At 38.1% G+C, this 23,499-nt stretch overlaps 1 protein-coding gene across 3 annotated transcripts in view; it reads left to right on the top strand.

Annotated features, from left to right (window-relative positions):
• The window catches only part of GTF3C4 (general transcription factor IIIC subunit 4), a 43,167-nt gene that overhangs the window by 1,640 nt on the left and 18,028 nt on the right, over positions 1–23,499 (top strand). For 2 of the 3 annotated variants that reach the window (XM_023544791.2, XM_003407492.4), the window contains exon 2: positions 4,949–6,772. In XM_023544791.2, the coding sequence (XP_023400559.1) occupies positions 4,949–6,772 (1,824 nt within the window). Of the gene's footprint in view, positions 1–4,948; positions 6,773–18,835; positions 18,963–23,499 lie in introns of all 3 variants that reach the window. The other variant, XR_010322976.1, reaches the window with a different exon arrangement.

Raw genomic sequence — 23,499 nt, 5'->3', positions numbered from 1 at the left:
AAGATCTCTGTGTAGATTTAGTGCTTCCAGTTTCATATAATCTAACTTTGCCTTCGGAACTTTGTGGTTCCTAAAGGTTTATAATTTTACTATCACCTTTTTCAAATTCAGTTTTTTAGTTTAAGTTCTAAGCCATACGGCACATTTTCGCGGCTTAGAAGTATAAAAACTTTCCTAATTTCCTGTATAGATTTGTATGCACATATGTGATTGTCAAAAAGTGTGTATTCATGCGTTAAGCAGATATTTGCATACCACTATGTGCTAAGTGCTGACCTAGGTTTTGGAAATAAAACCAAACCCGTTGCCGTGGACTTGATTCGGACTCATAGCAACCCTATAGGGCAGAGTGGAATTGCCTCATAGGGTTCCCAAGTCTGTGATCTTTACAGAAGCAGACTGCGACATCTTTCTCCTGCATCTGGAAGTGAAGCCATGTACAAATCAAAGTCTTGCCCTCATGGAGCATACATTTTTTGGCAAGTCAAACAAATAATAACGTAATGTCAAGTAGTGATTCGTGCTTTGGAGATTCGTGTTTATATATGGAAAGTGTGTTTATGTGGAAATAAAACTAAAAAATTCTTACAGCCAACAGAGCCCCCACCTGACCAAACCCACTGCCATCTAGTTGATTCCAACTCATAGTGACCCCATAGGGTTTCCAGCTGCTAAGAAAGGTTGGAGGTTTCAGTCCACCCAGAGGCACATCAGAAGAAAGGCCTGGTGACCTACTTCCAAAAAAAAAAAAAATAGCCACTGAAAACCCTGTGGAACACAGTTCAGCTCTGACACACGTGGCATTGCCATGAGCTGGAACTGACTCCATGACAGTTGGTTTTAATTAGGGTGCAGGAAGCCCACACACCTTGATGTAAGAGCATTGGTAGATTTGTATGACCAAGCCCTGTAAGATCTTGGAGAGGATATGAGCAAATTGGTTCAAGTGTAAACAACACAGGTGGACCTATGCTGGCAACGCTATGCTACAAGGAGAGAGACAGAAGAAGGGAGTTTAAAAAGGTGTAGAAAAGGAGCTTATTGTTTTTAAGGATGTTCATATGCACATCAGCTGGAGAAAACATTAAGTGTATATGTCAATATGGTAGAGATTGAGTACTTTAGAAAGGAAGGAAGAGCGAGGGGAGGGAGTTTTATCAGGGAAGGTTAGCTAGTATTGAATCTTAAGCAGTTCTTAAAAGAATGTAGTACTGTATTTGGCTTATAAGAGGAATGAAGGAAAGGACAGTCTGAGTGGCAGGAATGGGGTGTTCATCTCATGCGCGTACATATTTAAGTCATTAGCGTGACTTACTCTTTGTGTAAGTACTGACAAACGGATGAGCGCAAGAACTTTTTCTAGAGCGTCGGAGAAGGAAGGTGAGGCCAGTTTGGGAATTTTGAAGGTCAGTCTGAGAAATTTGGCCTTAATCTAGAAGTCCCTGAGGTGCTATTAATAGTTCCATGAGCATAGAGTGATCTGGTATGGTTCAGAATATGAATCTGGTTGAACTAAAGGCAAGAAGATGATTGTTTAGATCAGTATATTTTTTAAGAGCTTGGACTTTGGTACAAAACAGCAAGCTAGCCTGTATATAAAAGGGGGATCATAAAACTTGCCTTGTCAGGGCTTTTTGGAAGATTAAATTTAAAATACATGCATGTATAATCACCTAGCACAAGTCTTGGCACACTATAAATGTTCAAGGTAAAAAAAAAAAATGCAGCTTTACAGGTATGAAAGAATAAGAGTTTGGATTGGATTAATCTTGAGCCCATAGATATGATCTTTACCATTCTAATAAAAATTTGACCCTGTCATTGGTTCCACAGTTGTCTGACTAGTACTAAGCAATTGTTATACGTCTTTTTAACAAATGATAAAAAACATGCATGAAATTAATTAGTGGCATCTTCCCATTCTGTACTGTTTTTTGGTATGCGCATCACACAAACCATCAATGAATTGCCAGTCTTACTAGATTAGGACTGCCTAGTGAATGACTGCCAAATTGTCCCTGGAGTTCTAAAAGAGGCCCCTGTGCAATAAAACTATGGTGTAATGGTAGGGTTGTAAAGAAATCTGTATCAGTTCTCTGAATAAGTCTCAGTTTTTCTTCCCATTGGAATACTATTTAGTGAATCATCTAGTTGTGTACAAGTCCACATTCCAATAATGTATATGTAACTTATTTTGCTGTGTATCCACTAAGGGCCTTGAAAATATTACTTTTTTAGTTTTACTACATTAATGAAGTATTGCCTATTTTTGAAATCCTATTTCCGGCCCTCAGAAACTTACTGTCTAATAGCTTAAAATGAATTTTTTTGTGTCAGGTGCTTACAAAGTACCTAGCTATTACTAGTAAAAAAAGTGGACTGGAAATGGGGTAGTGTATAATTAAATGAATGGCCAGGGGCAGGACTCTGGGAACTGGGCTTTAAGTGGTATGCTCCTTGAGCATCTGAGTGCTTGTTTTAATTTGTTAACTAATTTTGCGATATGGAGTTGGGGGGGGGGCTTCAATAGGCTAATTCAAACTAATATATTAGACATTACTACCACAGAGCTATAGGGATTTTATCTAGCAGTCAACATCTGTGCTACTGTCCATTCTACCAAGGATTCTTCCTACAACGAGGGGTACAAAGAGTTGCTTGAACTTCCTTTATTTCGTTATGTGCTACTGCTTGGGGTACTTTTGTATTACTACAAAAATACCTATTCTAAGGATTACTGCCTTGTTTACAGTACTGTAGGATTTGGTGAACAATTTTGTGTTTATCACGTATTTTATATAATTTTTTAATGTCTCAGTGTTTACTTAATCCTCAGAGAGTTAATAATAATCATAGCTAACATTTATTGAGCACTTATTAATGTATGCTTTGCATATATTGACTTATTTAATCTTCCTAACTCTGTAAGTAGTAGTGTTCCCTTTTTATAAATGAGGAAATTAAGGCCAGAAGATTTGAACAGTTTGCTCACAGTGCAGAGCTAGTATGTAAGTAATAGATCCAGGATTTGAACCCAGGCAGTCTGGCATCATAGCATAGATAGTTAATCATTATCCTATGCTTCATTATGTCATATTTCAAATTTTATCTACCAATACAAAGCTCTAGGCTTTGATTAGCATTATTTTATTGCCAGTGTAGCCAGTTATACCTCTGTTTAATTAGAATTTCCAGTTCATATTTCTGCAACTTGCCCATAGCATATCTAAGAGACTGCCTTAAATGCCTTTCTAAAATCAAGATATGCTGTCTAAAACACCATTTCCAGAGTATTCTTTAGGATAATAGAGAAAGCTACTCCCCCTAAAAAGTTTCATTGTAAAAAAAAATATTTGGAAAACTCTGGTTAAGTAAGTGTCTTTATAGTAGCCTCCCTGGCCAAGGCACTTAATGTGCTAATGTGAATTGTGACTGTTTAAGGGGGAATAATATGTAATATATTACATTTCAAAAACTTATTTGACCACAGAACTCTTTAAAGGGACATTCAGGGGTATAATTGATCTCTGAAACACACTTTAGAAAAAGTTAGTCATCTAATTTATTTGTTGGGCAATTTTATGTCTGCCATTCATTTCATATATTTATTTATTATTATGTAGCAATTTTAGCAGAAAAAGTATAAGATGAAGTTATCCTATGCTACTGTCTAATAATTACTGGTATCTAAATCATTAATTTGTTAATGTATTCAGAAATTTTATTCCCTATCAGGCTTAATGTTCTGTAATTTTTTGTTATCTATGTTTGGCATATTTTAAAATTATTTATTACACTCTGGTTTTCTGACATATCCCAACTGTCCAAGCTTTATCAAGTAATGTAGTTGGTGGTTCTGAGTGTAGCATCTTCCAAGCTTGTTCTGTCTTAGAGTATAATTCCTTTGGATTTGGGGATTAAACTAACTTAAAATGACTTCTGTTATACCCATATATATTGTATGCTTGAATTCCCTGTTAATCATATTTGTTCTACCCTTTCCAGTTTGACAGTCAGCCTCCTTGACAAAGGAGATTGACACTCAAAAGGGAGCGAAAGACTCTGCTTTCTTTTTCTGTTACCCATTTCTCTAAACAGAGCGGGTCAAGTCCTTCCCTGTTCTATCTGCTTCTAATATAACAAAGACCATCTTTTGGTTGGTCTCTGCTCTTTTTTGACTCTTTTGTTAGGGTTCAGGACCACTTTCTTTTGGTCATTTATCTCTCCCTAAAAAAATATATATATGTATATTTGTAAGTCCCTTTAAAATCTATTTTAAAGAGCTCACCATCAAAAGGCTAGGTGATATGTCATGAACTTGGAGGAGAAACGCTGAAAACTAGAATGATCTCAGGAAGCCTATAGAGTTACGATGGATAGAATTTAGATAGGAGAAAAGAACATTCTAGGCAAGGGAGCCAGGGAAAGCACATGTGGAGTAGCATATAAAGTAGCCTGATTAGAGCAGAAGTTATTCTATAGAAACACTAGACAAAGTTGGCTCTCAGCATAGTTTATGAATGACATTTCAGATTGCAAACTTAAACTGACATTTGTGTTACAAAGATAGTGTAAAAATCCAAATACCTAATTGTGTTATATACTTTTCGTGAATTTTTAACACTTGAGTAAGATAAGTGCTTTGTTGACTCTATGAATCAAGTACGTCTCTTGCTCATGTCAGTTCTAAGAATATGGAAACCAGGGTATGAATAATGACAAGTTTTATTCTGTCCCTTAAAAAAAAAATTACCACTTCTTGTAAATGTTCATTTAATCTTTAGATGTGGACTTGGTCTTTTAAATGCATGTCATGCCAGAATTGACAGAACTGATACAAAATTACTGTCTGTATTAATGTGAATCTGTTAGTACAGCCTAAGTAATATAAGTGTATTCCTCTTAGGTTGAAATATTTATCTGATACTTTTATATCTCTTATTTTCAGGTTGGCTCAAAAAAAGAAGTTGCTGAGTGTAAGGAAAAATTTGCCACTTCTAAAGACCCCACAGTCAGTCAGACTTTCATGTTGGATAGGGTGTTCAATCCTGAAGGCAAGGCTTTGCCACCACTGAGAGGATTCAAATACACTAGCTGGTCCCCGATGGGTTGTGATGCTAATGGCAGGTGCCTGTTGGCAGCACTGACTATGGACAACCGCCTTACTGTCCAGGCCAACCTCAGCAGACTACAGTGGGTACAGCTGGTTGATCTGACTGAGATTTACGGAGAACGACTTTATGAAACAAGTTACAGGCGCTCTAAAAATGAAGCCCCAGAAGGAAGTCTTGGGGACTTTGCTGAGTTTCAGAGGAGACATAGCATGCAGACACCAGTCAGAATGGAGTGGTCAGGCATCTGTACCACACAGCAGGTCAAGCATAACAATGAATGCCGTGATGTTGGTAGCGTGCTCCTGGCAGTTCTCTTTGAAAATGGTAACATTGCCGTATGGCAATTCCAGCTACCATTTGTAGGAAAAGAATCCATCTCTTCATGCAATACAATTGAGTCAGGAATCAACTCTCCTAGTGTTTTGTTTTGGTGGGAATATGAGCACAATAATCGGAAAATGAATGGCCTTATTGTAGGGAGTGCTTTTGGACCTGTAAAAATCCTTCCTGTCAATCTCAAAGCAGTTAAAGGTTACTTCACTTTAAGGCAGCCTGTTGTCTTGTGGAAAGAAATGGACCAGTTGCCTGTGCACAGCATTAAGTGTGTACCACTTTACCATCCGTACCAGAAGTGTAGTTGTAGCTTAGTGGTGGCTGCAAGAGGATCCTATGTGTTTTGGTGTCTTCTTCTGATCTCCAAAGCAGGTCTGAACGTTCACAATTCCCATGTCACAGGGCTTCACTCACTGCCAATTGTCTCCATGACTGCAGACAAACAGAATGGAACAGTATATACTTGTTCCAGTGATGGGAAGGTGAGGCAGTTGATTCCCATTTTCACAGATGTTGCATTAAAGTTTGAACACCAGTTGATTAAGCTCTCAGATGTGTTTGGCTCAGTGAGGACTCATGGGATAGCAGTGAGCCCCTGTGGTGCATATCTGGCCGTCATTACAACCGAGGGCATGGTCAATGGCCTCCATCCTGTTAACAAAAATTACCAGGTCCAGTTTGTTACTCTCAAAACCTTTGAAGAGGCAGCTGCTCAGCTCCTGGAATCTTCAGTTCAAAATCTCTTTAAGCAGGTAGATTTAATAGACCTAGTACGCTGGAAGATTTTAAAAGATAAACATATCCCTCAATTTTTACATGAAGCTTTGGAAAAAAAGATTGAAAGCAGTGGGGCCACCTATTTTTGGCGTTTTAAACTTTTCCTTCTGAGGATCTTATATCAGTCAATGCAGAAAATTCCTTCGGAAGCCTTATGGAAACCCTCCAATGAAGACTCAAAAATCTTACTACTTGACTCACCTAGGATGGGCAATGCTGAGGATGAACAGCAAGAAGAAGGCACTTCTAAACAGGTGAATAAACAAAGCTTTCAGGAGAGGAGCAAAGAAGGTGATACAGAGGAGCCTACTGATGACTCACTCACCCAGTCTGGCGATGTTGGAGGCCGTGAGCCAATGGAAGAGAAACTCCTTGAAATCCAAGGGAAGATTGAAGCTGTGGAAATGCACTTGACTAGGGAGCACATGAAGCGAGTCTTAGGAGAAGTTTACCTGCACACTTGGATCACAGAGAACACGAGCATCCCTACCAGAGGACTCTGTAACTTCTTAATGTCCGATGAAGAATACGATGACAGAACAGCACGGGTAGGTGTTTATTAACAAAAACACAGAAACTGAAAAGTCTGCTTTGTTCATGAGAAAAAATAACCTATATTGAATTCCTAAAGTTCAATTTTTGCTTTGACATTTTTTAGGTAGTTGGTTGGCATGAGGTAGAGAAGAATAAATAGGAAACATGGATTAATGCAGAGGACACATTCATATCACACAAACAATATTTTGATTCTTCCCCACACTGTGGCCTTGATTGATATGCATGGTTTTACAGGGTGAGATTTCCAGGCTGTGGATGAGCTCAAAGCAGCTGCATTTAGTACATGATGGTGTAGTCATGGCAGTAGAAGTGTGATACCTTGTGTTCCCTTCCCTTCCTGTTTGTAAAAGTTTCTTTTTTGGGGTTTTATTTTCCATTTGAAAGATCTTGAGTTGTTGTTGTTGTTAGGTGCTGTTGAGTTGGCTCTGACTTATATTGACCCACGTACAACAGAATGAAACACTGTTCGGTCCTGCGCCATGCTCACAATCGTTATGTGTGAACGCATTTTTCCAGCCTCTGTGTCATTTCATCTCGTCTTCCTCTCTTTTGCTGACCCTCTCCTTTACCAAGCATGATGTCCTTCTCCAGGTACTGGTCTCTCCTGATAACGTATCCAAAGTATGTGAGACAAAGTCTCACCATCCTCGCTTCTGATGAGCATTCTGGCTGTACTTCTTCCAAGACAGATTTGTTCATTCTTCTGGCAGTCTGTGCATGGTATATTCTTTGCCAGCATCAGTTCTTCTTCGGTCTTCCTTATTCATTGCCCATCTTTCACATACATATGAGGCAGTTAAAAATACCATGGCTTGGGTCAGGTACACCTTTAGTCCTCAAAGTGACATCTTTGCTTTTCAGCACTTTAAAGATGTCTTTTGCAGCAGATTTGCCCAATTTGATTTCTTGTCTGCTGCTTGCATGGGCATTGTAGCAGGGTAGTGCATGATGAGGTGTCGAGGCAGTAGAAGTGTAGTACCTTGTGTTCCTTACCCTTCCTATTTGCAAAAGTTTCTTTTGGGGATTTTGTTTTCTATTTGAAAGGATTTGAATAGGTCTTCTAATTTTTTTTTTTCTGATATAGTCAGGTAGGGTATGTAAAGTAAACAATCTATTATCATATCTTGTTTTTATAAAAACTAGATTTAATTTTTATTTTGGTATTAGAACAGCCTTATAGTGTTATTCAAAAGGTATTCCACAGAACTCAGAAGGAACACTAGAGTTCCTTATTGGGGAATTACTGCATACGCAGTACTCCTCTTAAAGGTCCCCAGTATCCATTACCGTGCTGCAGGTTCTGAGAATTCCTACAGGAAAGAAACTATTTAACTTCGTTTAGTGGTATTATCCAAACTTATGGACCATGAAACCTTTTTTCAGGTAACAACTGCTAAAATCCTGAAGAAATTGTGTTCTAAGGAATGCTAAAATATTTAAACTATTAATTGAAGACAGTAAACTCAGTTATCTAAATCCCTAATGTTAAATCATTTGTTGCATTTTCTTGTTGGAGAGTGTGTGTGTGTGTACTTGTAAAATTATTGTTAATGTGATCTATTCACGATAATCTTAAAAGTAGTTAAGATGTCTGTTCATTTAAGTGCCTTCTTTCTTCCTTAGAAGTCAACTTTTAAATATTGTTTCACTGTGTTTTAAATTGACTGCAACAGTTTTCTGGTTATCACTGTTTTATAGGACCTGGCAGGGGTATTGTAGGGGCTAATGAGGTATTACCACAAACTTTTTAGAGTATGCAATGAACGTTGATTAGCAACCATTTAGTATAATTGTCAGGATGCTGAATGAGCTTGGGGAAGCTATATTTAGCATGAGGTTCCAAAGATCAAGTTTAAAGGGAAGATTATACCGTTGCCCATCAATAACTACTGAGATTTTTTAATAACAGCAGAGTTTTCATTGAAGACAATGGGTGATAAGTTTTAAAAATCCAACTATGTACATAAAAACTTTTAACCTTGGAAGCTGATTTAGTAATAATTGTTTCTGAGCTCCTCAGCTTGGCATGTTGATATAGTTAGACCAGCATTTCTCAACCTTTTTTTCTTTATTACCCTCCCCTCCCCCAAGAAGGAGCCTTTTTAGATGTTTTTCCCTAATTGCCCCACCTATAAAATGTTAATACCACAGGTAATGCCATGTATCTGTTTATGTATATCAGTTCTTTATACATAAGAGTAAGGTTTTTTTCACTGCCCAAGAACCAATTTTTTCCCCTCTTGGAAGTGATATCACCCCCATTGAGAATGCGTGAGTTAAAGTGGCAAAGTTGGGCTTGCATGATCAAGAAGGTTATTAATAGCATCTAGAAGCAATCCTGCTTTATGTAAAATTTGGGTGTGTGAGTACTGGAGGAATTCTCAGCAGTTTTCATCATTATACCACTATATGAATTTATGGCCTATCTAGATAAGAGGAATGGGGGAGGCATCCCTGATGTAAGGGACTATAAAGAGGCTTAGGATTTTTAAATTAGGGTAAAATTTAATAGCTTTAAATTTGTAAATTACATACATAGCGTTTACAAACTTATGAAATATTAGGATACCCTTTGCAACTTAAGTGAGTTAATTATCTTGAATGACTGATGTAAAGAATTCCTCCCCAAGAAGTTAAACAGAAATGGATTCAAAATCTTGAAAGACATTATCTGTTACTAAGAGAATATGGGAGGCAGAGCAAGATGGCAAAGTGAGTGGATGTGCCCATTTACTCCCCCAGCAACTAAGTCAATAAACAATGAGTAAAAACAAACAGACTGAGATCTCAGAACTCCAGACAGCAGCTGAGTTATTGGAAAGTTGGGGTGAGTCCAGAAGCAGGGGAGCGGAGGAATGGGGTCGGCACAGAAGCTGAAAGATCCTATCGCTAACATCATGTGCTCACTCATCAAAGCCATTTTGGGACAGGGCTAGGTAGTACCCCAACCAAGGAACACAGAAAAGGAGCTACTCTGAGGAAGCTTTAGCCCAACTTGTTTCTCAGAAGAAGATACAAATCCACTGCTGTTGGGTCATTCTGACTCAGAGCAAGCCTGTGGGGCTGAGGGGAGCTGCCCTGTGGGATTCCCAGGGCTGTGAGTCTTTGTGGGGGTGGTCTGTCACATCTTTCTCCTACAGAGCAGCTGGTGGGTTGCGAGCCCTGACCTCTCAGGTGGCAGCAAGTTGCTTGGCCACTGTGCCACCAGGGCATCCAATCAGAAAATTTTCCCACAATAAACAGAATACAAAATTCAAGGCAAAAAAAAAGTTAACAAATTGACCCAAGTTCAACAAAAAATGGTAAAAACACACAAAATGACAAAAGAAGAAGGAACTATCAAAAGCAAAACATGAAAAAAAGTAGATCTCTCCTGTGGAGGCCAGAATAATGCGAAGAATCAATAATTTTCAGACTGTGGTGCTAAATATGTTTAAAGAAAGCAAGAAGCACATAGAAAACAAACAAGCGGAGATCAGGAAACAAACAGGAACAAAATAAGAGACTTAAAGGAAAAAGAACTACTGAAACTGAAGAATAGAACATCTGAATTAGAAAAAACAAGCAAAACAATAGTCAAACAGGTAGAAGATAGAATAAGTGAACTACAAGACAAAATAATTTATCGAGTCTCAAGAGATACAAGCGGAAAGACCAACTAAGAAATCTGACTTTAGAATTGTTGGAATTCCAGAGCACCATGACAGCAATAAAGGCACAGAAACAGTTTTCCAAGAACTAATCAAAATTCCCAGACCTGAACAGAGAGCCAGGCTGCAAATACAGGAAGCTGCATGAACCTCAATCAGAAGAGACACACAGAAAGACCAACTCTGTTCCATATCCTAATAAAATTCTTAAAAACCAAAGAGAGAATTCTAAAAGCAGCAAGAGAAAAATGCAACATAACATACCAAGGGTCTTTCATGAGAATCAGTGTGGATTTCTTCCCAGAAACTCTAGAGGCCAGAAGACAATGAAGTGACACATATAAAATAGTGAACCAAAACAATTGCAACCAAGAATTCTTTAACCCAGCAAAATTGTCATTCAAAAACGAGGGGAAATCAAGACATTCCCAAACAAAGCTCTGAGAATTGCCACTACCAGACCAGCTTTGCAAGCATTACTCAAGGGAGTATTCCAACTGGAAAGGCAAGAGCATTAAGAAATAAGTACAAGGTAAATTTATTGAATATAGGTTGTATATTGATGTCATTGGAGACATACCAATAGAAATGGGGGAGGGAGGAGCATTACAAGAGTAGATTTATTATGTTACGGTAGAATATTAACTGTTCATATATTAATTACATTCTTGTAAGTTGTGTAATGTAACATAGTAACCACTAAGAAATCACCAAGAAGAAACATTAAGAAGGAAGATAACAAAAAGGTTCATCATAAGAAAGAATCCAAATACAAACAAAAGCAAAAATCAGAATAAAAAAACAAGATAAAAAACAGTCAAAAAACAAACAGTAAAATGAGTGAGTTAGACAATTCATTTTCATTAATAACCTTAAATATAAATGGTCTAAATGCCCCATGCAAAAGAGTGGCAGAATGGATAAGAAAACATGATCCTTCCTTTTGCTGTCTATAAGAAACACACCTTAGACAAGGACACAAATGGACTGAGAATATAAGGTTGGAGAAAAATATTCCATGTAACCAATAAACAAAAAAGAACAGGATGGCCATACTGATACCTGATAAAATAGACTTTATATTAAAATCTATTACAAGAGTTAAAGGAATTACATGATAAAAGGGTCAATTCAGCAAGAAGACATCACAGTTATATATGTATCTAACAGCAATTCACCAAAATACCTGAAACAAATACTACTATGAAAGGAGAAATAGAAAACTCCAAAATACCACTTCCAATTATAGGTGCCACTTTTCGATTATAGACGAAATACTTGAAAAGAAAAAGAAGCACTAAAGACATCGAGAACTTGAATAAAACTGTACGCCAGTTGGATCTAATGGACGTATATGGGACACTTAACCCAGCATCAGAACAATACACGTTCTCCAGTGCACGTGGATCATTTTCCACAACAAACCACACGCTAAGACACAAAAGAAGCCTCAACAGATTAAAAAAGACTGAAATCAGCAAGATGAATAAGGGGGAAAAATACATGGAAACTAATACACTACCTAAAGCTCTTGGTCATAGAAGAAATCAAAGGTAAAATTAAAAATTGCTAGAATTAAATGAAAATGAAAACACAACATATCAAAACTTTTGAAATACCACAAAAGCAGTACTCAGAGGGAAATGTACAGCAATAAATGCCTACATTAAAAAAGAAGAAAGATCCAAAATCATTAAATTAAATCAACAACTTGAACAAACAGAAAAGGAAGAGCAAAAGAAGCCAAAAGCTACCAGCTAAAAAGAAATAGTAAAGATTAGGGCAGGAATACACAAAGTTGAAAATAGGAAAACAGTTCGAAGAACTAACAAAATCAGAAGTCGGTTCTTTGAAAGGATCAATAAAAGAGTCAAACCAACATCTAGGTCAATTGGCATAACAAAATATATTAAGAAAATGTTCTGCATCCCACTTGGTGAGAGGCATCTGGGGTTTTAGATGCTAGCAGGCAGCCATCTAAGATACATCAATTAGTCTCAACTCACCTGGAGCAAAGGAGAATGAAGAACACCAAAGACACAAGGTAAATATGACCACAAGAGACAGAAAGGGCCACATAAACCAGAGACTCCATCAGCCCGAGACCGGAAGAACTAGATGGTGCCCAGCTACCACCAATCACTGCCCTGACAGGGAACACAATAGAGAATCCCTGATGGAGCAGGAGAACAGTGGGATGCAGATCTCAAATTCTTATGAAAAGACCGGGCAGGCTTAATGGTCTGAGACTGGAGGGACCCTGATGGTCATGGTCCCTGGACCCTTTGATAGCCCAAGATTGAAACCATGCCTGAAACCAACTCTACAGAGAGGGATTGGCCTGGACTATAAGATAGACAATGATGCTGGTGAGGAGTGAACTTCGTGGCTCAAATAGACACATGAGACTGTGTGGGTGACTCCTGTCCGGTGGCGAAAGGAAAAGGGGGACAGTAGCAGGTTGAATGGACATGGGGAATACAGGGTGGAGAGGAGGAATGTGCTGTCTCATTGGAGGAGAGCAGCTAGGAGTACACAGCAAGGTTTGTGTAACTTTTTGTATGAAAGACTGACTTGCTTTGTGAACTTTTATCTAAAACACAATTAAAAAAAAACCCACTGGCTAGATTGACAAAAGAAGAAAAAAAAGCAGCAAATAATCAAATTAAGAAATGAAATTGGTCACATTACAACCAATCCAACAGAGATAAAGAAGATCATAACTGATTACTGTGAAAAGTTATACTCCAAAAAATTCCTGTAAACTACCCACTCTAACATAAACAGAGGTAGAAAATTTAAACAGACTCATTACTAAAGAAGAGATTGAAGATGTCATCAAAAACTGCCAACACACAAAAAAGCCCAGGACCAGATGGCTGCACTGGACAATTCTACCAGACATTGAGAGAAGAGTTGACACCAATCCTATTCAATCTCTTCAAAAACAGAGACAAGGAAGGAGCACTACCAGGCTCTTTCTATGAAGCCAGCACAACCCTGATACCTAAACCAGGCAAAGATATCACAAAAAAAGAAAAGTACAGACCAATATCCCTTATGAACATAGACGTGAAAATTTTTAACAAAATTTTAACCAAGACTTCAGCAACATATCAAAATATCATATGCCATGATCAAGTGGAATTCATGCCAGAATTACCGGGATGGTTCAACATTAGAAAATCAATGTAACCAATGTAACAAGTAAAATCAATGTAACATAAGTAAGACAAAGGAAAAGAACCATATGATATCAATGCAGAAAACGCATTCAATAAAATTCATTACCTTTTCCTGATAACTCTCAGCAAAACAGGAATAGAAGGGAAATTTCTCAACATAATTAAGAACATTTATGCAAAATCAACAGCCAGCTTAATACTCAACAGAGAGGCTAACAGCCTTCCCTTTGAGAATAGGAACGAGACAGGGATGCCCATTATCCCCACTCTTATTTAACATTGTAGTGGAAGTTCTAGCCACTCAATAAAATTAAGAGAAATAAAAGGTATCCAAATTGAAAAGGAAGAAGTAAGACTATTTCTTTTTGCAGATGACATAATCCTATGTATGAGATGCTAAAGATTCCAAATGAAAACTGCTGTAGCTAATAGAATTTAGCATCATTGCAGGGTACAAGATCAACACACAAAAATCGGTTGGGTTCCTCTACACTAACAGAAACTACTTTGAAAAAGAAATCAAGTAAACAATACCATTTACAATAGTCCCCAAATCGTTAATTGCCCAAAGGGATGAACCTAATCAGGAACATAAAAGACTTATACAATGAAAATTATAAAACACCACTACAGGGAAAGATATTTAAGATGGTAGCTTAGTCAGACACACCATGCTGTCCCTTTACAGCAAAGACCTGAGAAACAAAGTGAAACAGACAGATGACAACCCTAGAATCCTGAGCATCCATTGAAAGGATATAGAATTAGATCAAACACCGTTTGGAAAAAAACCGAATGACAGCAGTGAACAGGGAGAGATACAGTGTAGAAGTGCCCTGCCAGACAGCCTAGCATAGCAGGGCCATTTTGGGACAAAGCCAGCAGCGACCCTGGATGAGGACCACAGGAAGACAAAATCATAGAACTCCCAGTAAGAGAGAAACTGTGTTGACATACCTGGAGTGAAGCAGGGTGAGCAGGACATAAACTGCAGCTAAGAAGAGAGTACAGGAAAGGGGATGAAAGCTTCAGGGATCCTGGCATACACAAAACAGGGAAGGAGATAGGACCCAGAGACAGGGTGACTCTCCAGCAGTGGTACCTGACTGGTAGGGTGGGTGGTGAACACGGAGCAATAGATTAACCCTCTCTTTTCTTTTATCTCCACCCCGCCCCAGCCATCTGCCCCACCCCTCCCCCACCAGAGAGAGCATCTGTGCTACCCGCAGTCATCTCCTTTAGTCCTTACCTGTAAATTGCCCGCCTGATGAGCGACTGTGAGCATTCCCGTACTGCTGGGCAGTGCCCACCCAGTACGCCCTCAGCCGTCCCACAGTGAACAGCGATGAGGGCTCACCCTGCCCACCATTGCCCCACCCAACTTGGGGCAGAAAGTGAATGCCCCTGTGCTGCCAGATTAACAATCACCAAAGCGTATCCAGTCCACACACACTGATAAAACAAAATCATAAATAAAACAGTACCTTAATGTCTCAGAGACAGCAGACAGTGTTAAATCGTATATAGAAACATGACATGATGCTTCAGCCAAATGACCAAAATAAAGAGGCAGAAAATCTTCCTGAGGAAGAGATGGTGATGGAATAATCCGATAAGGAATTCAAAAGGATTACATATAGGGTCCTCAAAGAGATCAAGGAAAACACAGACGAAAACCCTAGAAGAATTCAGGAAAACAGTACGAGAACAAAATGACAAATAGACAATTCAAAATCATAAAAAACACCAACTAGAAATACAGAAGATTAACAATAAAATATCACAAATAGGTAACTCAATAGAAGGACGTAAAATCAAAACAATAGGTAAAAAAAATTAGCAAAATAGAAGACATCCCTTGATACCAGCTTGAGGAACAGTCAAAAAAAAAAGAAAGTTTAAGAGTTATGTGGGACAGTATGAAGATTAATAATTTATGCACGATAGGAATCCCAGAACAGGAAGAGAAAAAATAAAAAGCACAGAGGATTTTTGATTTGTTGGAAGAAAACTTCCCCAATATCATGAAAGATGGGAAGATTTCCATTCAGGAAGCTCAATGAACCTCCTAAAGGATAGACCCCAAAAGAAAGTCACCAAGACATAATCAAACTTTCCAAGTCCAAATATAAAGAATTCTGTGGGCAGTTTGGGAAAAATGAAATATCACCTACAAAAGGACTCCAGTGGAGATTAAGCTCTGATTTCTTGGCAGAGACCATGCAGGCAAGAAGACCTTGAAGAAAAGAATTGCCAACCAAGAATCATATTTCCAGCAAAATTGTCTCTCAAGTATAGTGGCAAAATGAGAACATTCCCTGATAAACAAAGGAATTTGTAAAAACCAGACCATCCTTACAGGAAATATTAAAGGGAGTCCTTTGGATAGAGAACAATGACAGCAGACAACAAACTGACAGTAAGCCATATGACGGCATCACCAAAATGCCAACCCAGTTAGAGACATCTCGAAAGTAGAATAAAGCTACAGAACCAAAAACAGGGAGCCACAGATGTCAGTCTGAAATCAACATTTCAAAACAAAAAGGGGGAATGAATAGTGTAGTTACAGAACTTCAAATGGAGAAGAAATCAAGGCAATATCTAAAAATTACACACTGTTTTATTATTTACTGTATTAAACCTCACAGTAACCACAAGGAAAAGTTAACAAACCTATTCACCAAAATGAAGAAAGTGATGAAGGAAACGGAAAGACAATCCACGAACATAAAGAACTCAGCACAGAAAATTAAGTGGAACAAAGAAACTTGAAAAGAATAACAAAATCACAGCAGTAAATTCATGTGTATCATTAATCACACTAATTGTAAATGGGATAAATGCACCAGTCAAGACACAGAGAGTGGCACAATGGATTGAAAAAAAAAAAAAAATATGAATATGTTGCTGACAAGAGACAAACCTTAGACACAAAGACATAAAGCAGTTAAAAATCAAAGAATGGAAAAAAATCAAGTAAACTAACCAAAAAAGAACAGGAGTGGCAATATTAATCCTTGATAAATTAGACTTTAAATCAAACTCCATCATAAAAGACCAGGGAGGACGTTATATAATGATTAAGGGATTAATCCTCCAAAAGGACATAACCATAACTAATATCTACGCTCACAATGACAGAGCTCCAAAATACGTAACACAAATCCTGACTGAAATAAAAAGAGAAATAGTTCTAAAATAATAGTAGGAGACACTGCTTTTGACGACGGACAGAACCACTAGAAAAACTCAGCAGAGATACAGATCTAAACAACACAACCACAGACACTGATCTTGTGGACATATACAGAGCATTCCACCAAACAGCAACGCAGTACACATTCTTCTCCAGCACACATGGGCCGTTCTCTAGACCATATCATAGGCCATAAAGCAAGCCTCAATAAATTAAAAATACTGAAATAATACAAAGCACCTTCTCGGAACACTATAAAATTAGAAATCAGTAACAGGAAAAACAAGGAAAAAAGTCAAATACTTGGAAACTGAACCACGCCACGCTTAAAAACCACTGGGTAATAGAAGACATTAAAAATAAAATTCCTAGAATCAAAAATGAAAGTAAAACGTAACAGCCTTTGGGTCACAGCCAATGTATAGCAATAAACACATACCAGAAAAGGGCTAAAATCAATACCTTAACCCTACGGCTCAAATAGAAAAAGAACAGCAAAAGAACCTGTCAGCTACCAGATGAAAGGAAATAAAGATTAGAACAGAAATAAGTAAAACAAAAACAATTGAAACAATCAAAAAGACTATAAGCTAGTTCTTCAAAAGGATCTGTAAAATCAACAAACCAGTGGCCAAATTGGCGAAAGAAAAAAGATGCAGATAAGAAATGAGGTAGGCAGCATCACAACAGAACCATCTGAAATAACAAGGATTATAACAACACTTTTTTTATGAAAAATTATACTCCAATAAATTTGAAAACAGAGGAAATGGACAAATTCCTTGAAACACATTATCTGCCTAAACCAACAGAAACTGAGGTAGAAAATCTGAACAGACTTAAAAGAAATTAAAGCAGTCATTGAAAAAAAAAAAACAAACTACCAACCAAAAAAGCCCTGGCCTGGATGGTTTCACTTGAGAATTCTACTAAATATTCAGAGAAGAGTTGACATCAGAAGTACTCTATTCCAGAACATAGAAAAGAAATACTCACAGATTCTTTCTATGAAGCCAGCATAACCCTGATGCCAAAGCCAGGAAAAGACACCACTAAAAATATTATAGACCAATATCCCTCAAAAATATTGATGCAAAAATTCTCAATGGGCCAATAGAATCCAACAGCATATCAAAAAAATAATCATGCCCAAGTGGATTCATACCAGGTACTCCAGGATGGTTCAACATTAGAAAATCAATCATAATCTACTGCGTAAATAAAGGAAAAGGATAACACGATCATCTCCATTGATGCAGAGAAAGCATCTGATAAAGCCCAACATACATTCTTGATAAAAACTCTAACCAAAATAGGAAAAGAAGGGAAATTCCTCAACATAATTAAGGGCATATGCACAAAACCAACAGCCAACATTATTCTCAATGGAGAGAGACTAAAAGCATTCCCCCTGAGAATAAGAACTGGACATGGATGGTGTTTATCACCACTCTAATTCAACATTGTACTGGAAGCCCTAGCTAGAACAGTGACACAATAAATGGAAATAAAAGGCATTCAAATAGGTAAGGAAGAAGTAAAACTATCCCTATTTGCAGATGATATGACCCTATACATAGAGAATCCACAAGAAAGCTACTGGAACTAATAGAAGGATTCAGCAAAGTGGCAGGGTACAAGATGAACATATAAAAATCAGATTCCTGTACACTTAAAGATTCAAAAGGAAATCAGGAAAACAGTACCAGTTATAATAGACCCCTGCAATAGTTAAGATAATGTGTCAACTTGGCTGGGCCATGATTCTCAGTGGTTTGGCATTTATAATGTATTTTGGCAGCTATGTAATGATGTAGTCACCTCCATGATGAGATCTACTATGAGCAGCCAGTCAGGTGAAAGGGAGTTTCCTTTGGGGTGTGGCCTGCATCCAGTATACATGTACTTTCTTGGAAAGCTTGTTGGCTTTTGTTTGCTTTGGATCCTCATCTGACCTCTGGTTCTTCGAACTGGAGGTAGCAGCTTACCTACCGATTTTGGGATTGTCATCCTTTGCAGCCGCTGAGCCAGAGGCCTGTTGTTTGACCTGCCAGTCTTGGGTTCACCAGCCTCTGCAGCTATGTGAGTCAGGAGAAGCCTCAAGCCTGACTCCGTGATCTTGGGACTTTCCAGCCTCTACAACTGCGTGAGCCATTTCCTTGATTTAAATCTGTTTGCATATATATGTGTGTGTGTGTATACATATATGTACACATATATATGTACACATATACATAAATATACATATGGAAACCCTGGTAGCGTAGTGGTTATAAGAGCTATGGCTGCTAACCAAAAGGTCAGCAGTTTGAATCTACCATGCGCTCCTTGGAAACTAGGGGGTAGTTCTACTCTGTCCTATAGGGTTGCTATGAGTCAGAATTGACTCAACAGCAATGCATTTTTTGGGGGGATATATATATTTCACTGGTTTTGCTTCTCTGGAGAACCCAGCCTGACACCCCCCAAAAGATAAAATACTTAATAACTAGGGAGGTGAAAGACTTCTACAAAGATACAAAACACTACTGTAAGAAACCAGGAAAGACCTTCATAAATGGAAAAGCACACCATGTTCATACTTAGGAAGACTTAACATTGTGAAAATATCAATATTACCCAAAGCAACCTACACGTATAATGCAATCCCAATCCAAATTCCAACAACATTCTTTAACAAGATGGAAAAACTAATCACCAACTTTGTATGGAAAATAAAGTGCCCCCAGATAAGTAAAACATTACTGGAAAAAGAACAAAGTAGGAAGCCTCACACTGCCTGATCTCAGAACCTACTATACAGCTATGGTAGTCAGAATAGCCTAGTACTGATATGACGACACACACATAGACCAATGGAACAGAATTTAGAACCCAGAAATAAGTCTATCCCATCTATGGGCACCTGACCTTTGACAGAGGCTCGAAGTCCATTAAATGGGGGAAGAGATAGTCTCTTCAACAAATGGTGCTGGCAAAACTGGATGTCCATTTGTAGAAAATGAAATAGGATCCATACATCATCCCATACACAAAAACTAACTCAAAATGGATCAAAGACCTAAATGTAAAACCTAAAACTATAAAGTTTATGGAAGAAAACAAGGATGTTGTTGTTGTTGTTAGGTGCCTTCCAGTAGGCTCCAACTCACAGTGACCCTGTGTACAACAGGATGAAACACTGCCCAGTCCTGGGCCATCCTCACAGTTGTTACACTTGAGCCCGTTGTTGTAGTCACTGTGTCCATCTCGAGGGTCTTCCTCTTTTTTGCTGGGCCTCTACTTTATCAGGCATGATGTCCTTCTCCAGGGACTGATCCCTACTGATAACATGTTCAAAGTATGTGAGACGTAGTCTCTCCATCCTTGCTTCTAAGGAGCATTCTTGTACTTTTTCCAAGACAGATTTGTTTGTTCTTTTGGCAATCCATGGTATATTCAATATTCTTCGCCAACGCCATAATTCAAAGGCATCAGTTCTTCCATCTTACTTATTCATTGTCCAGCTTTCACATGCATACAAGGTGATTGAAGACTCCATGGCTTGTGTCAGGCACACCTTAGTCTTCAAGGTGACCTCTTTGCTTTTTAACACTTTAAAAGAGGTCTTTTGCAGCAGATTTGTCCAGTGTAATGCATCATTTGATTTCATGACTGCTGCTCCCATGGATATTGATTTTGGATCCAGGTAAAATGAAATCCTTAACAACTTCAGTCTTTTCTCCATTTATCATGATGCTGCATATTGGTCCAGTTGTGAGGATTCTTGTTTTCTTTATGCTGAGGTGTAATCCATACTGAAGACTGGTCTTTGATCTTCATCAATAAGTGCTTCAAGTCCTCTTCACTTTCAGCAATCAAGGTTGTGTCATCTGCGTAATGCAGTTTGTTAATGAGTTTTCCTCCAATCCTGATGCCCAATTCTTCACATAGTCTAGCTTTTTGGATTATTTGCTCAGCATACAGATTGAATAAGTATGGTGAAAGGATACAACTGTGAAGCACCTTTCCTGACTTTAAACCATGCAGTATCCCTATGTTCTATTCAAATGATTGCCTCTTGATTTATGTAAGGTTCCTCATGAGCACAATTAAGTGTTCTGGAATTCTGTGAAACAGACCATCAATTGCTTATGCAAGTTGAAGCTGAAGAAAATTAGAACAAGTCCACGAGAGCCAAAGTACAACCTTGAGTATATCCCACCATCTCAAGAATAGATTTGACGCATTGAGCACTAATGACTGAAGACCAGACGAGTTGTGGAAGGACATCATACGTGAAGAAAGCAAAAGGTTGTTAAGAAGACAGGAAAGAAAGAAAAGACCAAAATGGATGTCAGAAGAGACTCTAAAACTTGCTCTTGAAAACATGCTAAAGCAAATGGAAGAAAAGATGAAAAGCTGAACAGAAGATTTCAAAGGGCGGCTTGAGGAGACAAAGTAAAATATTATAATGACATATGCAAATATGTGGAGTTAGAAAACTAAAAGGGAAGAACACACTCAGCATTTCTCAAGCTAAAAGAACTGAAGAAAAAATTCAAGCCTTGAGTTGCAGTGTTGAAGGATTCTATGGGGAAAATATTAAATGACATGAGAGGCATCAAAAAATGGAAAGAATACATAGTCACTGTGCCAAAAAGAATTGGTTGATGTTCAGCCATTTCAGGAGATAACATATGATCAGGAACCAATGGACTGAAGAAAGAGGTCCAAGCTGAACTGAAAGCACTGGTGAAAAACAAGGTTCCGGGAATTGATAGAATACCAACTGAGGTGTTTCACAAATGGATGCAGTGCTGGAAGTGCTCGCTCATCTATGCCAAGATATTTAGAAGGCAGCCATCTGGCCAACCAACTGAAACACATCTATGTTTATGCCTATTCCAAAGAAAGGTGACCCAACAGAATGTGGAAATTATCAAACACTATTTTTTTTTTAATATAAAACCTAAAAAAAAAAAAAAAAAAAATCATTATCGCACACAAGTAAAATTTTGCTGCAGATCGTTCAAAGGCATCTTCAGCAGTACACCAACAGGGAACTGCCAAAAATTCATGCCAGATTCAGAAGAGGATGTGGAACCAGGGATATCATTGTTGATATCAGATGGATCCTGGCTGAAAGTAGTGAATACCAGAAAGATGTTTACCTGTGTTTTATTGATATGCCAAGGCATTCGATTGTGTGGATCATAACAAACTGGATAACACTGTGAAGAATGGGACAATGCTAAGAGCCCTAATTTATGGCATAAATAGAATATCAAGCATAACTAAAAATGCACAAACTCCAGAAGATAAGCTAAATAACTGGAACCTCCGAAAAAATAAATGCTTAGCTCATCAAAAGACTTTTCCAAGAGAGTAAAAAGAGAACCTACAGACTGGGAAAAATCTTTGGCAATGACATATCTGATGAAGGTTTAATCTTTAAAATATACAGAAGACTTCAACAACACAACAATAAAAAGACAAGCAAGCCAATCACAAAATGGGCAAAGGTCATGAACAGACACTTCACCAAAGAGGACATTGAAGTACCATCTCATCCCTGCAGGAATGGCACTGATCAAAAATTCAGAAAAGCAATAAATTTTCACAAGGTTGTGGGGAGATTCGTACTGCTGGTAGGAACGTAAAATGGCACAACCGCTATGGAAAACGATATGGCACTTCCTTGAAAAGCTAGAAGTAGAAATATACAAATCAGCAATCCTACACCTAGGAATATATCCTAGAGAAATAAGAGCCATGACAGGAATAGATGTATGCATACCCATGTTCATCGCCGTATGATTCACAATAGCAAAAACATGGAAACAACCTAAGTGCCTATAGCAGATGAATGAATAAACATCATGGTGCATACACACAATGGAATGTTATGCAATGATAAAGAACAATGATGAATCCACAGAATATCTCACAACATGGATGAATCTGGAGGGCATTATGCTGAGTGAAATAAGTCAATCACAAAAGGACAAATGTTATATGAGAACACTATTATAAAACTCAAGAAAAGATTTACACACAGAAACAATCTAGTGATTACAAGGGAGAGGAGGAATAGGGATGGGAAGTCATTAACTAGATGGCAGACAAGCGTTAACTTTGGTGAAGGGAAAGACAATAAACAGTATAGGGGAAGGCCTTACAACTTGACCAGGGCAAAGGAAGACACTTAGAGGAATACAAGGGGAAAAAAAGGGGGCAACTACAGTAAATTCTATAGCATATACAACCCCATGACAACAGTAAAAACAACTTACATGCAGATACATAGATATGTATGCGGAATAAGAGAAAGAGGACATATAAGAGTATACCCAAATACATATATAGGTTAGACTGTGGATTATTTTTACATATGTATTGCATATACAGCATGTATATTCATATATATAATAGAGCACAGAAGGGGCACAGTCCTAGAAGCCTCCTAGACACATCTAAACACCTTGAGGGACCAAGTTAGGGCTGAGGGCTGGGGCCCATGGTCTTGGACATCTAGGCTACCTGCCATAGCTCATAAAGAAAATTTTCTTCATCCTACTTTGTTGAGTAGTGTCTGAGGTCTTAAAAGCTTGTGAGTGGCCATCTAAATGATATATCCATTGGTCCCATCCCATCTAGAGCAAAGGAGAATGAAGAAAACCAGACTTAAGAAAAATACTAGC

This window comes from Loxodonta africana, chromosome 9, assembly GCF_030014295.1.
Source record: "Loxodonta africana isolate mLoxAfr1 chromosome 9, mLoxAfr1.hap2, whole genome shotgun sequence".
Classification (NCBI taxonomy): Eukaryota; Metazoa; Chordata; class Mammalia; order Proboscidea; family Elephantidae; genus Loxodonta; species Loxodonta africana.
This window is presented reverse-complemented; position numbering and strand designations above follow the sequence as displayed.